This window comes from Microplitis mediator, chromosome 5 (genome assembly GCF_029852145.1).
Source record: "Microplitis mediator isolate UGA2020A chromosome 5, iyMicMedi2.1, whole genome shotgun sequence".
NCBI classification, from domain to species: domain Eukaryota; kingdom Metazoa; phylum Arthropoda; class Insecta; order Hymenoptera; family Braconidae; genus Microplitis; species Microplitis mediator.
Genome location: NC_079973.1, coordinates 25,314,755 through 25,333,550, shown reverse-complemented (window position 1 = coordinate 25,333,550; position 18,796 = coordinate 25,314,755). Strand labels below are relative to the sequence as shown.

The 18,796-nt window shown below is 28.2% G+C and overlaps 2 protein-coding genes across 3 annotated transcripts; one reads left to right on the top strand and one right to left on the bottom strand.

Annotated features, from left to right (window-relative positions):
• Positions 1–304: 304 nt before the first annotated feature.
• Positions 305–8,286, bottom strand: LOC130668579 (uncharacterized). Of its 2 annotated transcripts, none has more exons than XM_057470927.1 (10): positions 8,137–8,286; positions 7,898–7,993; positions 5,038–5,198; positions 4,639–4,854; positions 3,863–4,208; positions 3,583–3,783; positions 3,050–3,515; positions 2,578–2,868; positions 872–1,516; positions 305–724 (listed from the first exon to the last, which is right to left on the bottom strand). In XM_057470927.1, exons 3-10 carry the CDS (start codon positions 5,166–5,168, stop codon positions 516–518), a joined length of 2,505 nt encoding a protein of 834 aa, XP_057326910.1. In that variant the 5' UTR covers positions 5,169–5,198; positions 7,898–7,993; positions 8,137–8,286; the 3' UTR covers positions 305–515. The 2 variants fall into 2 exon arrangements, with proteins under 2 accessions (XP_057326910.1, XP_057326911.1); XM_057470928.1 differs by having other exon boundaries at positions 3,188–3,515.
• Positions 8,287–9,547: 1,261 nt separating this feature from the next.
• Positions 9,548–17,884, top strand: LOC130668578 (uncharacterized). Its single transcript, XM_057470926.1, has 7 exons — positions 9,548–9,826; positions 11,598–11,804; positions 12,672–13,020; positions 13,932–14,132; positions 14,752–15,088; positions 16,994–17,239; positions 17,624–17,884. The coding sequence occupies exons 1-7, from the start codon at positions 9,720–9,722 to the stop codon at positions 17,701–17,703; spliced, it is 1,527 nt and encodes a 508-aa protein (XP_057326909.1). The 5' UTR covers positions 9,548–9,719; the 3' UTR covers positions 17,704–17,884.
• The last annotated feature ends 912 nt before the right edge of the window (positions 17,885–18,796 follow it).

Below are 18,796 nucleotides of genomic sequence, written 5' to 3'. Positions count from 1 at the left end.
AATTATTATTTGATTTAATCTTACTCTTTTAATTTTAAGCATTTCATTTGATAAATCAAATGTTCCAATTATTTTCATACATCACTTAAGTAATATTATTAATATTCATATAAATACAAACCTTAATCACCAACAATAATCGTTTTGACTTTATTCATAGCTGCTATAAAACATTATTATTTAAAATATTGATTGTGTGGAGTGATAGTTAAATAAAAAAGGTAGAGATTAATTAAAATTTTAATTTTTTATTCATCAAATCGTTATACTCTTTTTTTTTTTTTTTAAATTAATAACTGTTTGGTATTATTAATGAAGACAATGACAATGCAATTTTTTTAATATTACAACTTCATTTTTGACAAGAACTAAATAAATTAATCTTAATGAAATGGTTAATTACGAAACATTACAGTAGATATAAACCACTAAATAAATTAAATAGTAAACAATAAATTGTTTCAATAGAACGAATAATTGAAGGAAAAGATTTTTTATGATCAATAAATTAACAATTACATAATTAAGTTTTGACAATCAAAATGTTCAGCTAATTCTATATTTGAACTGCACAATATGCATGTGCAAAGCTTATTTGCTTCGACGCATTTACGAACATATGTCTTTTGACATTCATCACAAGCAATGACGTGATTGCAAGGCCTGTAACGGATGTTCGGGCTATTTACCAAACAGAATCTACACCCATTTGAAATTATAACTCCTGAAATTAAATCAAATTTAATTTTTCTTTTAATATTTTCATAGAAAAAAACTTGCTTTTATAGCAAAAAAAAAAGTTTTGAACCAAAAAAATTAATTTATAGGAAATTTACAATAAATTTATTTTTCGACTGAAAAAATTGCTTACCCCTCAAGCATCGTTCCGAATTTCCATTATGTTGATCACCTACTGTTTCTGCCGCTATCTCTCCTTGATTTGAATTATCTTCAGCAAGTGTTTCTTCTAACTCTAGTTCTTCTATCATTTCTGCAGCCATCACTTCTTGATTTGAGTTATCTTCAGCAAGTATTTCTTCCAACTCTGGTTCTTCTATTATTTCTACAGCCATCACTTCTTGATTAGAATTATCTTCAGCAAGTGTTTCTTCTAACTCTAGTTCTTCTATCATTTCTGCAGCCATCACTTCTTGATTTGAGTTATCTTCAGCAAGTATTTCTTCCAACTCTGGTTCTTCTATTATTTCTACAGCCATCACTTCTTGATTAGAATTATCTTCAGCAAGTGTTTCTTCTAACTCTAGTTCTTCTATTATTTCTGCAGCTATCACTTCTTCATTTTCATTTTCTTCAGAAGAAATTTCTTGTACCAGCGAATCTTCTTCTAATTCTTCTTCATTTGTCACTTCATCTTGTAATCCAGGTGGAAATTCATCTTCATCATCATCTTCAATATTGTCAGGCTCGTTTCTTTGATTGGAGAACCGCAGTTCTTCTAGTGATGCTTCCTCCAGCAGAGTGTTATCAGGAGTTCGGGAGATATCTCCAACTTGCACTAGTGAACCAAAAATATGAATAAAAATTTATTACATTTTAACCTCATTAAATAAGAATTGTGTTTGAATCTCATTAAGAGCATTTTCAGACAGTGCCCCCACTTTTAAAAAACGTTCAATGACTTTCAATTGTCATAAGCGTATAAAAATTTTATTGATTATAGAATTGAAACAAAATTACTTACAATTATTATCAATTAGGAGTTAAACGAAATTTATTGAATAAATTTTAGCCTATAAAATTTTAAAATTCGTATTATATTATTGACATGAGCATTTTACTGAAATTTACTTTACAAATTTCGTTTAACTCCCAATTAATACCAATTGTAAGTAATTTTTATTTAATTATATATCTCGGCGAAATTACTTCTACGTTGTCTATTATTCAATTTTCTTTTAATTACTTAATAAAATTTTAATACGATTATGACAATTGAAAGTCGCTGAAAATTTTTGAAAAGTGGGAGGCACTGTTTAAGAATGCCCTTAAGGAAAATTAAAAATCAATTATTTTCTGATTGAATTCGGTTTAAATCAATCGAAAAATATTCAATGTTTATTAATCTCAATTGAAATCTTTGACCACCCAAGTAACACACTTGCTTTTGTAACATCTGTAAGATATCAGTTTTAAGGCGTTTTTTTTTTGACATATCGATAAGGCATCAACATGTTGACAAAACGATCAGAAATTTATGTCACCGAAAAAAATACCTACTTAAAAGACTTGACAAAAGTGACGACAAGAAGTTAATTACAAAGAGCTGTCAATAAGTCATCTAAACGACTTTTTAATTTTTTCAAGTCAAGAAAAACAACACAAATTTTCTATGTCTCCGGAATCAACATTTGCATGTCTTATTTATTTATATTTTTGTCTTAAAATAACCAAAAAAGGTAACTTTAAGACAAAAAAAAATTTGTCTTATCCGTTAACGACATCTTTAAGATATCTTTAAGACATTTTAGTAAAGACATCTTTAAGACATTTTAAAGTTGTCTGTGTGTTACTTGAGTAGGACAACAGCTTTTAAGAAAATATTCATTAGTTTCTTACTAATTTGATGTTCAGTTGATAAATTCAATAGTTGAAAATTGGGTAGAGTTTCAAGCCCAGAATATTGTAAATCTCTCAAGACTTTTTTAAGCACTGTTCCCATTCTTTTGATAAAAGTTTGTAAATCAATTAGTTCAGCTCTTATTTCACTCCAGCTATTTAAAATCAAAAGATATTTTTTTCTGCTGTTAAAGATATTTTTTATTCTATTGGTGCTCCAATTTATTTTGCCTTTCGAGTTTAAATTATTTAAATGATAGTGACTTTGATAGTTCATAAACGATGCTTGCTCTATATAAACAATAATATATATTAGGAAGTTACATAAATTAATAATTTCCAATAGAAATGGAAATGGAAGACCTACTAAGTAAAATACAGTTAAAAATCGTAAGATTTGAAAAATCGATCGACAATAGAGCACCCTCAGCGCTTGAGGTATGCAATAATCATACGAAATATATTACTTTACCTTGAAATTTTGTGTACAAGAATATTGCAGAGAAGATGATGAAAAGCATTGTACCCAGACACAACAAACAAAGTTGAGAAAGAAAAAGGAAGAGAGAGAAAGAAAGAAAGGAGCACAAAAATCTTTCAAAGTACTGACTGATAAAATTCCATATATTGGGATTCTGACGTAGATGATAAGCCATATTTTTTATAATAAGGTCTGAGTTCTTCAATAAACAATCTGCCTTATTATAGAAACTATAATTCTGTGGCTTCACACCAGACAACCAATGTTGACTATAATAATCAAGTAAGCTCTTGAATTGGACATAGTAGACGTCGTCCATTGAGGAAACAACCCATCGAAACGCTTCGACAATCTTATCCGCAGGTAACAAGCTAATTGCTACAATTTTTCCAAAAATTAACTGATTAGTCGGATCAGCAAGGTTTATATTAAAACTGTTGGCTGCATTTATCATGATCTGAAATTAATTTTATTGAAATAATATTATTTATATATGTACGTCGAGCTTAATAAGATCAACTTACGGTGAAGTGAGATAAAAATGTTCCCTGAACTTCAGCTTCGGGAAATGCACCGTTTATAGCTTTGGTGATATCGTTATCAAAATCGGTATAAACTTTAATGGGTGCCAAAGTTTGTTTAAAAAATCGTAATCCCTCATCAAATATTTTCTTACACGTATCTTCATTCTTTTCAAGCATAATTATCCATAAGAGTGGAAAAGTCTACAATTAAATATCTTTAATAAATTGTAGGCATGCGCGCGCGCGTGTGTGTGTATGTAAGATTGCTATAATTACTTACGTGGTCTGCGTAGGTAGTGAAAATGGACACCACTTGGAGAGAATTAATAATATCTTGAGGAAGGACTTTCGTTGTTGATTGAATAAAAAGCGACTGATTGTCAATTCTGTTAATTAATTCCATATCTCCGAATAGAACAGCGTAGCGTTGATTGTTATTATTCATCATAAATTTGAAGTCAGTTTTTCCAAGATCATGAAGAATTATATTTTGATATTCTGATTTATGTAAATGATAGCTTAAGGAACCTAAAGAAATTATATGTGCAAGGTTTGGTTTTTTCTGCCAATATTGCATTCTTCGTTTAACTTCCTCAAAAGTTACGAGTGCAGCAGCTTCTTGATGTCTATAAAATTATTTCAAAAAAATACCAATATAAATATCCAAACCAAATTTTGTCATTTATACAAATAAACAGATAAAAATCAAATGCCCATCATGGAAAAAATATTGCGTGAGTGTAACTTTGCATAATATAAAAATAATTTTAAAAGTGTTTTTAGTGTTTTTATCTATTTATCGCGTAACTTGAAATTGCATATTTACATTTTACCGAAATTTTTAAATTTAAAAATACAGTTGAACCTATCTGATCTAAATATGTAAGATTTATTTATTTACACAATAATATATACATTTCATTCACAACTGATTCAACTATATTTTACTGTATTCTTGTTTTAACTAGCGCTTTAACTAGCTCAATTCGGTAATTATAATTTAATATTTTAATTAGTATTGCTATTGTTTATTTAATAAATAAATTTAAAGCTTACAGAAGTGACACGTCATTATATATCAAACGTAGCTTTCTAAACTGTCGTTGAGTCGCTGAATGTAAATCTTTTTCAAATCGTGCTTTGATCTCAGCATTAGGATCACGTTCATGTGAGTGTTGATCTCTTCTTCTTACGTACGAAAATTCATCAGAGGTAGATAATGTACCTTCAGCTCTGCAAGCATAAGCCTCTTTACCAGAACAATGAAAACGCCTAAACCAACAAAAATGTATAATACAAATATATATATATATATATATATATATGTAACTGACCCAATTAGTTGTTAAGCAATTATGGTTTGATATCTATAGTTCAATTTACAGCTTCAACTCGATTTTCAATTTAAAGAAATTTAATTGGATAAATTGAAAATATTAAAATATATATACGAACCGATCACCATTTTTCATAGTTTTTTCAAAGCGGAATCGATAACCATCAAAAATACGGTCTGGCAATGATTGGATTCGATTAGGACGTGGTACTCTTCGCCGTGTCCTTAATGATCTACGATTACGAACCATTTTTATTTGGTATAAAAAATAGACACCAATCTAGAAAACAAAAAACGTATCATAAAGTTTCGGTAATGTTAATTTTTTATCACACAGTTATATTAACTCGGTGTGATTCAACGCAGTATTCTGTACTGTGTTTTAACATGATCCTGAAATTGACAGACAATCAACAACTTTTCAGATTTTTTTTCGCAACAAATCAATTACGAATAAAAAAAAATAAAAATATGCACATGTAGAAAATTATAAAAATTATAGGTGTAACTTTTTCCAAATATTTTTTTTTTTTTATAATTTATTATTCTGAAAAAAAATCCAAAAATTATTAGACGTCGGCTAACTTCAGTATCATGTTTTAACGACTGTATTTCGTTGTTACCCGGTACTTAAAATGAGTGAAATTGATTGAGATACAATTTTAGCAGATACAACTAGTGACATACTGAATAAATATGAAAAATTTAACTTATCTACTCTTACAATCAAGTTTTGTTTCATTTGTTGAATAATATTGTGATTCATTTTATTATAACAACGGTATTAGTTGTCAATAAAAAAAAAAATTTAGAGCGATCATGAAGCAACCTCAGCGCTTTCGCGCTTGAGGTGTGCAAAAAAAAAATGACGGATCACGTAGAGCAGTAATTTAAATACAGATAAACATATGTACCTACAATTTCGAATATTTATTGAACGAAATTATTTTGATGGTTTTTAAAAAAATTATCTCAAACTACAAAAATACGGTAAGGCAAGTAAACACTCGTATATCATGGGGTATGACAGGCAAAATCTGACGAATATTTAAGTCAGTGTAGATCTTGTCATAAGGGTGGTTCCAACAAATCGAACGTATGAATTCTAAATAAAAAAAAAAAAAAAAAAAAAAATTTAATAAAAATACAGTCCAGTCGCGTTATAAGTCCGCCGACATATTTCGAGGAAGACATTCCCCCTCTATGACTACGAAAATAATCATGTACACACTCACACGCTTGCAAAGTAGGGAAAGTGTGAGGTACGGCGTTCAACTGCTGAGCAGAAGTGGGGGTACAGGAATTCTTAGAATTATATTCCCTTACACCCCTGTAGGCGGACTTGTAACGCGATTTGACTGTACTACGCTAGGACATTTATTCCAGGAATTAAGGCGGCTTTTTCGTTACTTAGTGCATATACTCTTGCCTATACGACGCAAATGTTTGTTTGTGTATTGCGTAGTGTATCATATTCCATATTATCTGTCTTTTGTTTGTTTTTTTTTTCTTTTTAACTCATTATTTTAACGGAGAGTTGATTTAAAAAAAAGTTTTTTTTATTTTCCAACATTTTAGGCATAGAACATATTTGTTACAGTTCTTAAAATTCCTCTAATGCTCTAAGCATTTCTAATATTTGATAAATAGATTCATTGTGCATAATAATAAAAATCAACGAATCAGATATAGAAATTATAAATTTTAATTTCTAAAATTTCTGCGCTTATTGATTTTTTATAAGTTATAATTATTTAACAAATTTTTTTTTCGAAACTTATCCGCCGTAACAATTGCTACGTTCGTTAACGAAAAATTAAAATAAAAAAATCTTTTCCTTTTCAATTAAAAATTTTTTTTGCATATTTTAAGTCCTTGTTAATTGTTATACATATTTTTTTTTTTTTTATTTAATTACTCTTCAAGATAAACAAATAAAAAAAAATTTTTAATTCTTATTCTAGCGAATTTTATGACCGAAAATACGTAGAGCTACACATAATACTGAAGTTAGCCGACATCTAATAATTTTTTGATTTTTTTTTAAACAATAAATTGAAAAAAAAAATATTTGAAAAATTTGCACCTGTAGTTTTTAAAATTTTCTACATGTGCATATCTTTAGTTTTTATTTTCTTTTTATAATTGATTTCTTGAAAAAAAAAATCAAAAAAATTGTAATCCTACACACCTATACTTATTACTTAACTTTCCAAAATTATCATCTTATTTACCCTAACAATCGAGTTTTATTTTATTTATTAAATAATATCATCAATCATTTCGTTATAATAATGGTATTAGTTGCTAGTACAAAATAAAAAAAAAATAAAAATTCCACGTAAAACAGTACACTACACATGAGCAAACATCGGCGTCGTGTGGCCATACAAGAGTATTGACACTAAGCACTGATACTTACGCGTATGCTTTTTTAATTCCTGCAATAACTTATCCAGTATATTCTTTCAGCTTAAAAATTTTATTTGTTTGCGTTTGTTTGTATGAAATATTCATAATGGTCCCATTAAATGTATATTAATATATATAGTATGTAAGTAAATAAATTATAAATTAAGCATTCAAATTTTTTCTTTCAAATTAATTATTATCTTATTGTTATAACATCTATAGGACTATCGACAGAGTTAATATTTCGATTTCGAATTTCAAAATTATTTGTGCGTCTAGATTTATTTGTAAAAAAAAAAATTATAATGGTTGTTTTGTTGAGATTTTTATGCTTAATTATAAGATTTTATTAAAATTTACTTAGTATGACGATAGTTTATGGCCAAGTATGTGAAAAGCTCAATGAAACCGCATGAACAAGACATCAGAAGCGATTAGGCAACTGATATTTTTTCTTTTTATTGGTTATCATCTCACAAATGTCAAACGCCAGACAAAAAGAAGTATACACTTCTCGAATCGAGCGACAAAATAAAAAATCGAAAAATAATAAATAATGCGACTTACTTTTAAAAAGTGCCTCGATCTCTGAACTATGTGTTGGATGAGGTATAAAAAACCAAGAGGATGACAATAGCTTCAGTTATCCTAAACCCTTATCTCCTATAAATAAAAAGCAAGTTATGATTAATAAGTACTATTAGAAATTTTTCAGAAAAGATGCTGTAATTAAAATATTTTTTTATTTTCCTACCACAAAATTTAGAATATTTTAATTACGTATCTATTAATTTTGTTTAATTTACCTTGTGTAGAATTAGTAACAGACAAAGAATGTAGATTAAGAGCTCTTCAGGATTATGCGTTCAGATTGGAACTTTCGTACCGAAGCTCTCATACACATTTGAGCGAACTTTGAATCAGTGCAGCCAGATCGGTACGATATTTGTATCCCTTCCCGTGGTGAAATAGCATGGAGTGTAATGGCAGGAGGGGGTAAAATATCGCATGATCTGGCTGCATTGGTTGAAACTAAAACGATGTCCCCTCCAAAGTTAATTGCGCATCCTATTGGAAAACTTAAAATTCTGATACGCCAACTGGTGGCTGAAGCTATGACTACTCAAAGTAGGCTAAATCATAAATGTTTACATGTGTCTATACGTTTGTCAGCTAATATAAATAATGAATACTTAATTGTCTCTAAAATTATTGTGTTTCTATGAATTAAAAAATTGTTTTCGTTTAATTAAAAAAAAATTTCTAATTTATAAACATGGAATTTCCATCAAAAACAAGTAAAAGTAACATATATTGTTTGTATGATTGTAAAAGTCGTGATGCTTCTAAAAATGACAGTGTTGATTTTTATGACACTGAAGTTGGAAAACAATTAACAATTTTCAGATTTTTTTTTTTTTTCAAAAAATCAATGGCAAAAAAAATAAACTAAAAAAATATGCATGTGTAGAAAAATAAAAAAGCTATAGGTGCAATTTTTTACAAATATTTTTTTTTTTGTCAATTATCGTTTTGAAAATAATCAAACAATTATTAGATGTCTGCTAACTTCAGTACCATTGATTTTTTACTGTTCGTCGAAAAATTGCAAACGTGGTTACTTTGAAAAATAAAATGAATCATGAAGATAAATTCGACTGTTTTGATGATTGCTGACATAAATAAAACAGTTTTGCTACCACGTGCTTACATGAACCATCAAAACAACTTAGCAAGGAAAACTCATACCCACGATCCTTCCACCTTTGAGAACTTGACCATTTATCTTATCCGGATCATCTCGAATACTTGATGATTGAAGACAAAAAGTAATAATTTTTAAACAATTATTGTCCTCACCAAAGTTCAACAAGTGTCCGTGATTTATTATATTTCCATCGCTGGTAAAATTTTCACTTTGAGGTGTTCCACTACCAAATTGATAAACGTTTTGAATTGAAACACGCATTATTTATTGTAATAATCTTTAACATAATAATTTAAATAAATTATCAAAACATAAATAAGCCAGTTGATTTTATATAGTCAACATTCAGAGCAGCCTACTTTGATTAGTTTATTTTTTGGCCACCAGATGACTAATATCTAAGCCACGCCCATTCTAAGGTTCCCAATAAGCCTTTGGTCTCACTGGCCCCACTGGCCTAACTCTTCAGCTCTCACGCAAGGAACAAAACCCTAACACCTTCAGTCAGTGTTACAGCTTGCGACGCATCCAATGTTATTGATATTGTGTCTTGTCATTTATATTATTATTAATAAAAGTTGAAATCAAAATAAAATAATCATTTGTGCCATTTAAACACTTTTTTGTATTCTAGTAAATGACGGTCTATTTAAGTTTATCTTCATGTGATTAGCTTTTAAGATGGATAATAAAATCTTTTATCGTGGTAGACAGCAGCAGTCAAATCTTCCTTTTAAAGTTTTTGAAGGTTATAGTTATTGTTGTTACAAAACTGTGAAAGACACCAGGTATGATTAATGCACAAATAATTTTTTAATAAATTTTTTTTTTTTTTTCATAATACATTACGCAAAATATCCATTTTACGATCTTTGAAGATTGCTGATAAAATTTTTTTAGATATATTTATTGATAATGTTACACAAAAATTTAATTTCTTCTATTTGTTCGTAAATAAGCTAATATTAACTTTAGATTCGTTTATCCTTTTGAAAATATCCTAATTATCTGTTGTATGTGCACGTATACCAAATATTTCATTGTATATACATGGTTTCGATTTTAATTCGTATGAAGAGTATACTTTAATTACTATTTAAAACTTTTTGAAAAATGAGGTTTTTTTAAATTTTAATATCGTCAGTAAAAATTTAAATCATACATGATTATACGTTTATATATATATATTTGGGTGTGTCAAAATAAAATGATTTTTTTTTTTTAAGGTCTCATAGTCTCAAAAGTTTCTTTGGGACAAAAAAAAAAATTCTCCTAAAAAATCAGCTCGATATCTCGAAAATTAAGCTAGCGGTTTACAAGTTCATTTTCCCATTTAAAATACATGTAATAAAATTTTTTTTTAGTTTTTCGAGAAAAAATCAACGAAAAAAATTTTTTTTCCAATTTTTAATTTCACACTCTTATAGGAAATTAAATTCCCTACAAAAATGTCCTGAATCGTCATGCTCGTAACTACAATATCAAAAAAGTTACAAGCTCCCAAAGTTAAAAAAAAAAATTTTTTTCTTTTAGGTATAATTATTGTTTTTACTTTTTTGTTGATTGGTGGTATTTTTTTCTTTTAATTTTAATTTCCAATCTTCTATACATAGCAATTTTTATGCAAGAAATATTTAAAAAATAATTTAAAACTGTGACGATTAACTTTTTTTTGTATTGGTGTCAATCACTCGATAAAATAGATTTTTTTATTATTATAATGTTCTGTAGTGGTTAAGTGAGGTACTAAAACGTTTTAAATTTGAAAATTTTATTGAAGATTTTATATAGAAGATTGGAAATTAAAAGTAGAAGAAAAATTAATTTTTTTTTTTTAACTTTGGGGGCTTGTAACTTTTTTTATATTCTAGTTACGAATATGACTATTCAAAACATTTATGTAGGGAATTTAATTTCCTATAGGAATGTGAAATTCAAAATTGGAAAAAAAACATTTTTCTTTGATTTTTCCTCGAAAAACTAAAAAAAAAATTTTTTACATGTATTTTAAATGGGAAAATGAACTTGTAAACCGCCAGCTCAATTTTCGAGATATCAAGCTGATTTTTTAAGAGAATTTTTTTTTTTTGTCTCAAAGAAACTTTTGATACTATGAGAACTTAAAAAAAAAATCATTTTATTTTGACACAACCAAATATATGTATAGAGAGAGAGAAAAATTTTTAAAAGATTCGAATAAAGTTACATGTTGTACGGTGATGATATAGCGAAAGCTGCAGAAAACAGATAATTTTATTTTTTAATTAATTCTATGCTTAAAAAAATAATAAGAATGAAAAATAAATGCATACTAAGAAACTTTTAGAATCTTTATACACATATTTTCAAATCATATTTTCTAATAATATGTCATTTGTTTATGAAGTGTAAAACATTGTCGTATGTTCGATGTTATCGATCTTATGTCATTTTTTCAAGGTTTTTCAAAATTCGAAAATTAAAAAATATCAAAAAGTTTTCACACTTGACTGTCAGTTGCTGGGGAATTTACTTGGAGATTTAAGAATGTCATTATTAAATTAAAAATGTATTTTTTAGCTATTTAAGATGCTGTGAACGTCGTTCTCTTCGCTGCGATGCTCATGGGAAATTTCAAAACGGTCAAATTTTTTTAACTACTAATCATAATCATGAAGGTGAACCAAAGCTAGAGCTGTACTATAATTTTCAGAAAGCTTTGTATTATGCTTCGATTTCGCAGCCTTATCAGTCTCTGCGACTGATTTATGATAATTTAAGTGTGATGTGAGTATATAATCTTGACTGGTTTTACTATCTACTTTCGTCCATTCATCTCTCTCTGCCATGACAAATATAGATCCCTTATTAAAAGAAACGATTAGAAACAATTAGAAAAAAACAATTTTAAATGCTTTTTAATGCTTTTAAATACTATAGAATCGCCCTTCTTATGGACATTTAACATTGCAAATCGTTTCAAATCGTTTTTCTTAACCAGGGATACCTTTGTTTAGTACTATAAATTCTACTATGTCTGATACAATTTTTATATTTACTTAAGTTTGTTCGAAATTCATGCTGAGTTGGACTTTTCAATGGTTTTTTTTTCTCCTGAAACCGTAAACGAGGGGAGAGGAACGAAAATAAAAATTTTTTTTGCATAGATTCAATTTTTAAACTTATTGATTTATTGGACTAATTTACACAATTAAAATGATATAAATTCCAAGATTATTAATTCCGTGTTTCTTGTTATTTATTTTTATGTTTATAAACATCCGTTAAATTCATAAACAATGTTAATACCAGAAAATTTTTTTTCTGAATTATTATTATTATTATTATTATTATTATTATTATCATCATTATTATTACTATTATTATTATTATCATTATTATTATTTATTTTGAGATAAATCGAAATGTATAGAATGTGAAAAATTTATTCAACATGATACTTAGATAGTTTTAACATTAAAATTCAAAAACTTTAAATTACTTTCATACCCGGGTATTTATAAGTGCAGCAGTAGTATGTTGAATGTCCAAAAATGTTGTATCATGTAATTAATTTATAAAAAATAATTAGTTTAATTTAATCGATAAAATGTTACGAGAACGTAACACATATCGCAATTACTTTTTTTTCAGTCATTATGAAGCAGCCATAAAGTACACGTGGGCCAAAATGCAGCCAATGATGACAAGTTGGCGTCGTAGTAATCGACTTCCTCACCCACCAATTCCCAATGATTTACTGCATTATGTTACTCTGCTAAGGATGCCTCAATGGGATCATCTACTGCGTTATTCGCAAGGCCATCTAAGTGTTTCAGCCCTTCATGCACCTGATGGTGGCATTATAATAATATTTTTCGACTTAAATTTTTTGGCATCAATAATAACAACGACGCTCTTTATGGATGCTACTTTTAAAATGACCCCCAAAAAACCAAAAGTTTATCAATTTTTCACGATTATGGCGTTAATTAATAACAAGGTACAGACTGAAACAAATTATAGATTTAATTAGAGAATCTCTCTACTAAGAAATTAAAAAGTTCTGATCTTAAAGAATATTTTAATATCAATAACTGTAAGGTGACGATTTTTTGCTTCACACGTACTTTTGTTGGGCTAAATACTCTTTCCTAATATTTATTATTATTAAATATATATAGAACTACCCAGAGCTAAAGTCTACCCAATTTCTAATACATATCGAGTATTCCAAAAGTAACAGATATAAATTAAAAAATCGACAAAGAATTAAATTTTTATATATAATGCCTTTTAATATTATCGCAACTGATTTATTTGAATAAAAATATCTTTGTTATTTGATATTTATAAATTCCTAATGTTCCAATGCAATAATGTTATATCGTTCTATGAAATAAGACGAATCCGGGAAAAAAATTTGAAGCTACGGAAAACTGTGTGTGTGTGTGTTTGAAGATTTATTTGTTCTACGATATCTTTGATACGAATCAACCGATTTGAACGTTCTTAATGACAATCGAAAGGGCTCACTAAGACTTAAAATTGATTAGATTTTGGAGTCGATCGGTCACCTAGTTTACAAGTTATATGAAAAATAAAAATTGAAAAATTTTTTTTTTCTTAGGTTTTTTGCGTATAACTCATAAGCCCGATTCGACTCAAAATGTTATTGGTTCTAAGGCTTGGTGAGCTTTTTCGATTGCCACCAAGAACGCTTGAATCGATTCATCGGTTCTAAAAAAATGAAAAGGACTTAACAATTTTGACATAAATGCAAAGTGGTGTCTTATTTTACTCCGGTTTCTCCCGTACTTGAAGCAATGCACTATTTTTATGTACTCTCAGAAACTCCTAAAACTATATAATTTTATAAAATTTTAATTATACAATCAACTTATTTTATTAAAGGCCTTGCCAATATGCTGGATGTTAATGTCAAAAAAGTCAGCATCAGCATACAAAACAGGATTATCCTACTTCAAAAATCATGGAGCACCGCACATTCAACCTCAAACAATAATGTCAGATTTTGAAGCATCACTGGATGTTGCTATTAAAGATCAATTTCCGGCAACTCTACACACTGGGTGCTACTTTCATTTTTGCCAGGTCAGTATGATTTATATAGGGCACACCACGTCACATCGACCACTTTTGATCCCGAGCCTTTTTAATCTGGTTAAATATTTTTTTTCCTTTTCTACCCCGTCAAAATAATTTTTCAGGAAATTATCAAATTTTTTTACCCAACCCAAAAAAAGTTATAGGTATTTTGAACAAAAGGCTTTTATTTTTTTCAAATAGCTATAACTATTTCACAAATTGACTAATCAGGAATTTTTAGTTTGTCATAAGGGAATTTAACGTTCTACAAAAAAAGTCTCTTATCATTTCTTGATAAATCCATCTGTTAAAAAGTTATTGGAGCTCGAATTCAAGACTAAATTTCGAGATCTTTTTACTTTTCCGGTGAAACTATCGGACTTATCATGAAATGTCATAGAATATTTTTTGTAGACAATTTTATTTCCTACAAATTATCTCTGAGAAACTTTTTTTGAACTCTGCATTGTTTTCTAGTTATTTCCATTTTAATGTCAAGCTCTTAAAATCGATCAGAAGACTATTTTTTTAGGAGCTTGACATTAAAATGGAAATATATATAATATATAATATATATATATATATATATATATATATCATACAGAATGTATTTTTAAATAAATAGGCACTGATAAAAAGATTGAAGAAACTTGGACTGTTACGTTTAGTAAGCACTTGGAAATATGGCCAGATTATTATTAGGAAATTAATGGCACTGGCTTTGTTGCCTCCAAACGACGCCCTCCAAGGATACAACTGGTTAATAACGAATATTCCTGAAGATATTTATATTTTATTGCACGAATTTTTTTTGTATTTTTACAATCAATGGATTGTTAGAACTCCACCAACACTATGGAGTGTCCACGGCCATGAACAACGTACGAATAATTTTTCAGAAAGTTACCATAAAAAATCAAATATTCGTTTTGGCGTTCACCCGAATATATGGGACTTTACCGGTAAGAATAATCACTTAACTTATTACCCCTGATAGCCAGGGTTTCTCGTCCAAAAGTTGGTATTCATTAGTTTGCGACCAACTTGACGACAAGCTGTCGACAACTTTAGCATTTGCAATTTTTGGAGTACAAGTTACCGCCACTTTCTGAGAAAGTTGACGCCAGTATGGTGCCGCAACTGGAATGCAGGTTTCTGAGAACTTTCTCAGAAAGTGACCATCAACTTTTGAAGTATCAACTTTTGCGACCAACTTAGTGTCCAGTTGCGGCTGTAGTTTTACGCCAGTTTCTCGCCAACTTGGCTATCAGGGACAGTTAGAAAAAGTATCAAGAGTATTACAGAGTATTCCTGATAGCCAAGTTGCCCGCAACTTGTCGACAATCTACTGCCGCAACCTGTCGCCAAGTTGACCGCAAAAGTCAGCATTTTCATAAGTTGACGGCAACTTTCCGAGCAACTTGTCGACAACTTTCAGAGTTTCTGATCAGAAAGTTGGTGTATCTGAGTTGCGACCAACTTGACGACAAGTTGTCGACAACTTTCAGCTCGTGTAACAGTTGCCGACAACTTGGCTACAAGTTGCTCTGAAACTTGGTGACAGGTTGCGGCAGTAGATTGTCGCCAAGTTGCTGAGCAATTTGTAGCCAAGTTGTCGGCAACAGTTACACAAGCTGAAAGTTGTCGACAACTTGTCGTCAAGTTGGTCGCAACTCAGATACACCAACTTTCTGATCAGAAACTCTGGCTATCAGGGATCATAGATCATATAACGGGGATAGATATAATTTTAGTTTACTTGAAAAATTCTGAGTACAAAAAATATATTTTGCTTTTATGTTTAATTAATTGTTGAAAGTATTACTTTAAATAAGTAGTCCGTAAAAATTTCTCTAAATTAGAGGTGGGTAATTCCGGGAACATTCCGGATTGAACCTGGAACGTTTCCGGAGCGAAAAGGAACTAGTTCCTGGAATCATATCCGTGGAACTATTTAATGTTTTTGATTCTCATGAAGGTTCAGTATTTAGAACGTAGACATACAAAATATTCTAGTATGCACAACATTATGCTATGCGAATTATGTGTTTAAGACGCATTCACGGCGAACTATATTATTTTATACTAAATAGAGAATGAATTATGATTGGTATTCAACTCAAAGTTCCATAAGAAATCACCACTCAAAAATGATTCTGCTGCTTTACTGCTGTTGGTAATGACGGCAATGGCGGGCAAAAAAAAACTAGTGAGTATACTAAAGTGAATTTTGAGCAACGATCGAATACGTATCCGACAAAAGACATAGTTCATGGAACTATACAGGTCCGGAACTACCCACCTCTACTCTAAATACACAGCAAAAAATATTGTGTTAAAATTTCAACACTTTTTTTGTGTTGATTTTAAAGTAACACTTAATAAATGTTGATAATATTGATTTTTATACTAATTAACACTTTTAAAGTGTTGAAAAGTAAATCGATTAAAAATTTTAAAGTAACACAAAGAACTGTGTTGATTTGACACAAAATAATCAACACAAAAATTTTAACACGGATCGTTTTTAACACAGATACACAATATTTTTTACTGTGTAGTCTATAAAGTTCAGAAACATGGATACTTAATATTTTCATATATCTCTACCACTATTCAAACAGATCATTTATATTGTACAGCTAAAAAATTTCACGCCCTTCGATTTCAAAAAATATTGTTAAATATTGCTTTCAGACTTGACAGACACCAGTTATAAACTTGGTATAAATTGTATTATCAGAATGAAACGGTTAACTATTTTAAAATGTTATTTATAATGTATTTATTTATTATTTTTTTTTAACATCAGCTGTACACGTGAATATTATATTTGTTTAGTTATTGAATGATTTATTTTATTTTAGAAAATCTAACTCGTTTGCAAGCTATTACTCGAATAGAGTATGAATCGTTGCAAAATGGCGAAGATATAACAAGGTCAACTCGATCAGAGAATTTAGATATAAATATGAAAATTAAAAAAGCTTGGGATTTGTACAACAACAATATACTAGATATACCCAGTTTTTTGGCCTGCGCCAGCAATTTTTTGCGAGCTTTTCAAGGACATATCATTGACGACGAACCCAATCATCAGAACAATGTAGCAGGTACTTACAAAAATAATTTGATGTTAAAGATGTATAATAGCACGTTACTAATTCCAAAAGGACGTATTTATACGCTCTTTTGGTTTCAGGATATTCTCTACAGTAAAAAGGGCGTATAATTTATTTTCATTGACAATCATTTTGTAGACTTATTTCATTATAGATAAAAATTTTAATTTTTAATTTTGTTGCTAAAGAAAAAGTCTACAATACGATTAGCAATTAAAAGGAAAGTTATACGGCCTTTTGGTATTACACTTAGTGACTAAAGCCAAAAGGGCAAATAAAAATATAAGTCCTTTTGGAATTAGTGACGCGATATACATTAAAACAGTAAAATGATTGAAAATTATATCAATTCATTATATTTATTCTTTATTGCAGATATTGACGCTAACAACATTGTTAATAATTACGATGACCACTTAATATTTTTAGAGTTAAATATAATGGAAATTCAATAACAATAAATTTTATGTAATTGTTAATTTATTGATCATAAAAAATCTTTTCCTTCAATTATTCGTTCTATTGAAACAATTTATTGTTTACTATTTAATTTATTTAGTGGTTTATATCTACTGTAATGTTTCGTAATTAACCATTTCATTAAGATTAATTTATTTAGTTCTTGTCAAAAATGAAGTTGTAATATTAAAAAAATTGCATTGTCATTGTCTTCATTAATAATACCTAACAGTTATTAATTTAAAAAAAAAAAAGAGTATAACGATTTGATGAATAAAAAATTAAAATTTTAATTAATCTCTACCTTTTTTATTTAACTATCACTCCACACAATCAATATTTTAAATAATAATGTTTCATAGCAGCTATGAATAAAGTCAAAACGATTATTGTTGGTGATTAAGGTTTGTATTTATATGAATATTAATAATATTACTTAAGTGATGTATGAAAATAATTGGAACATTTGATTTATCAAATGAAATGCTTAAAATTAAAAGAGTAAGATTAAATCAAATAATAATTAAAAAAAAAAAAACTCCAGCAGCATTTTTTCAAGTCGAGGAAACTTTAACAATCAAATTTTTTTTTTTTTACTTTTATTTGTAAGTGATTAGTAATATTTTGTAAGAATTAAATGCTCAAAATAAATAATTTGATAAAAAAGAACTAATATTAAAATAATAATTAAAGCTATATTAGTTTTTAAAAACAAGTGCTTGTGATAAAAAAAAAACATTCAAAAATAAGCGCAATAAAACTTTTTTTTAGCCCAAATATAAAACAAAATAAGTTTACTTCTTAAAAAAAAAAAAAATTCTAAAGTCCCCTATTTTGAGTATCATTTTAAAATTACATTAGTTTTAATAAAATTTAACAAAATAGAATATTTTTTTTTTTTTTTTTTCAATTTTCAAATAACAAATTTAACAATTTTCTAGAAGATGACAATTTAAATTGTAAAATAATATTGAAAAAATAAAATTTTGTACATGATTTTTTACTTTAATTTTTATTTTTTAATAAATTTTCAAGTATACAATTATTTTGATGTTATAAATTTTGTATGCTTAATTAAAATTATATTAT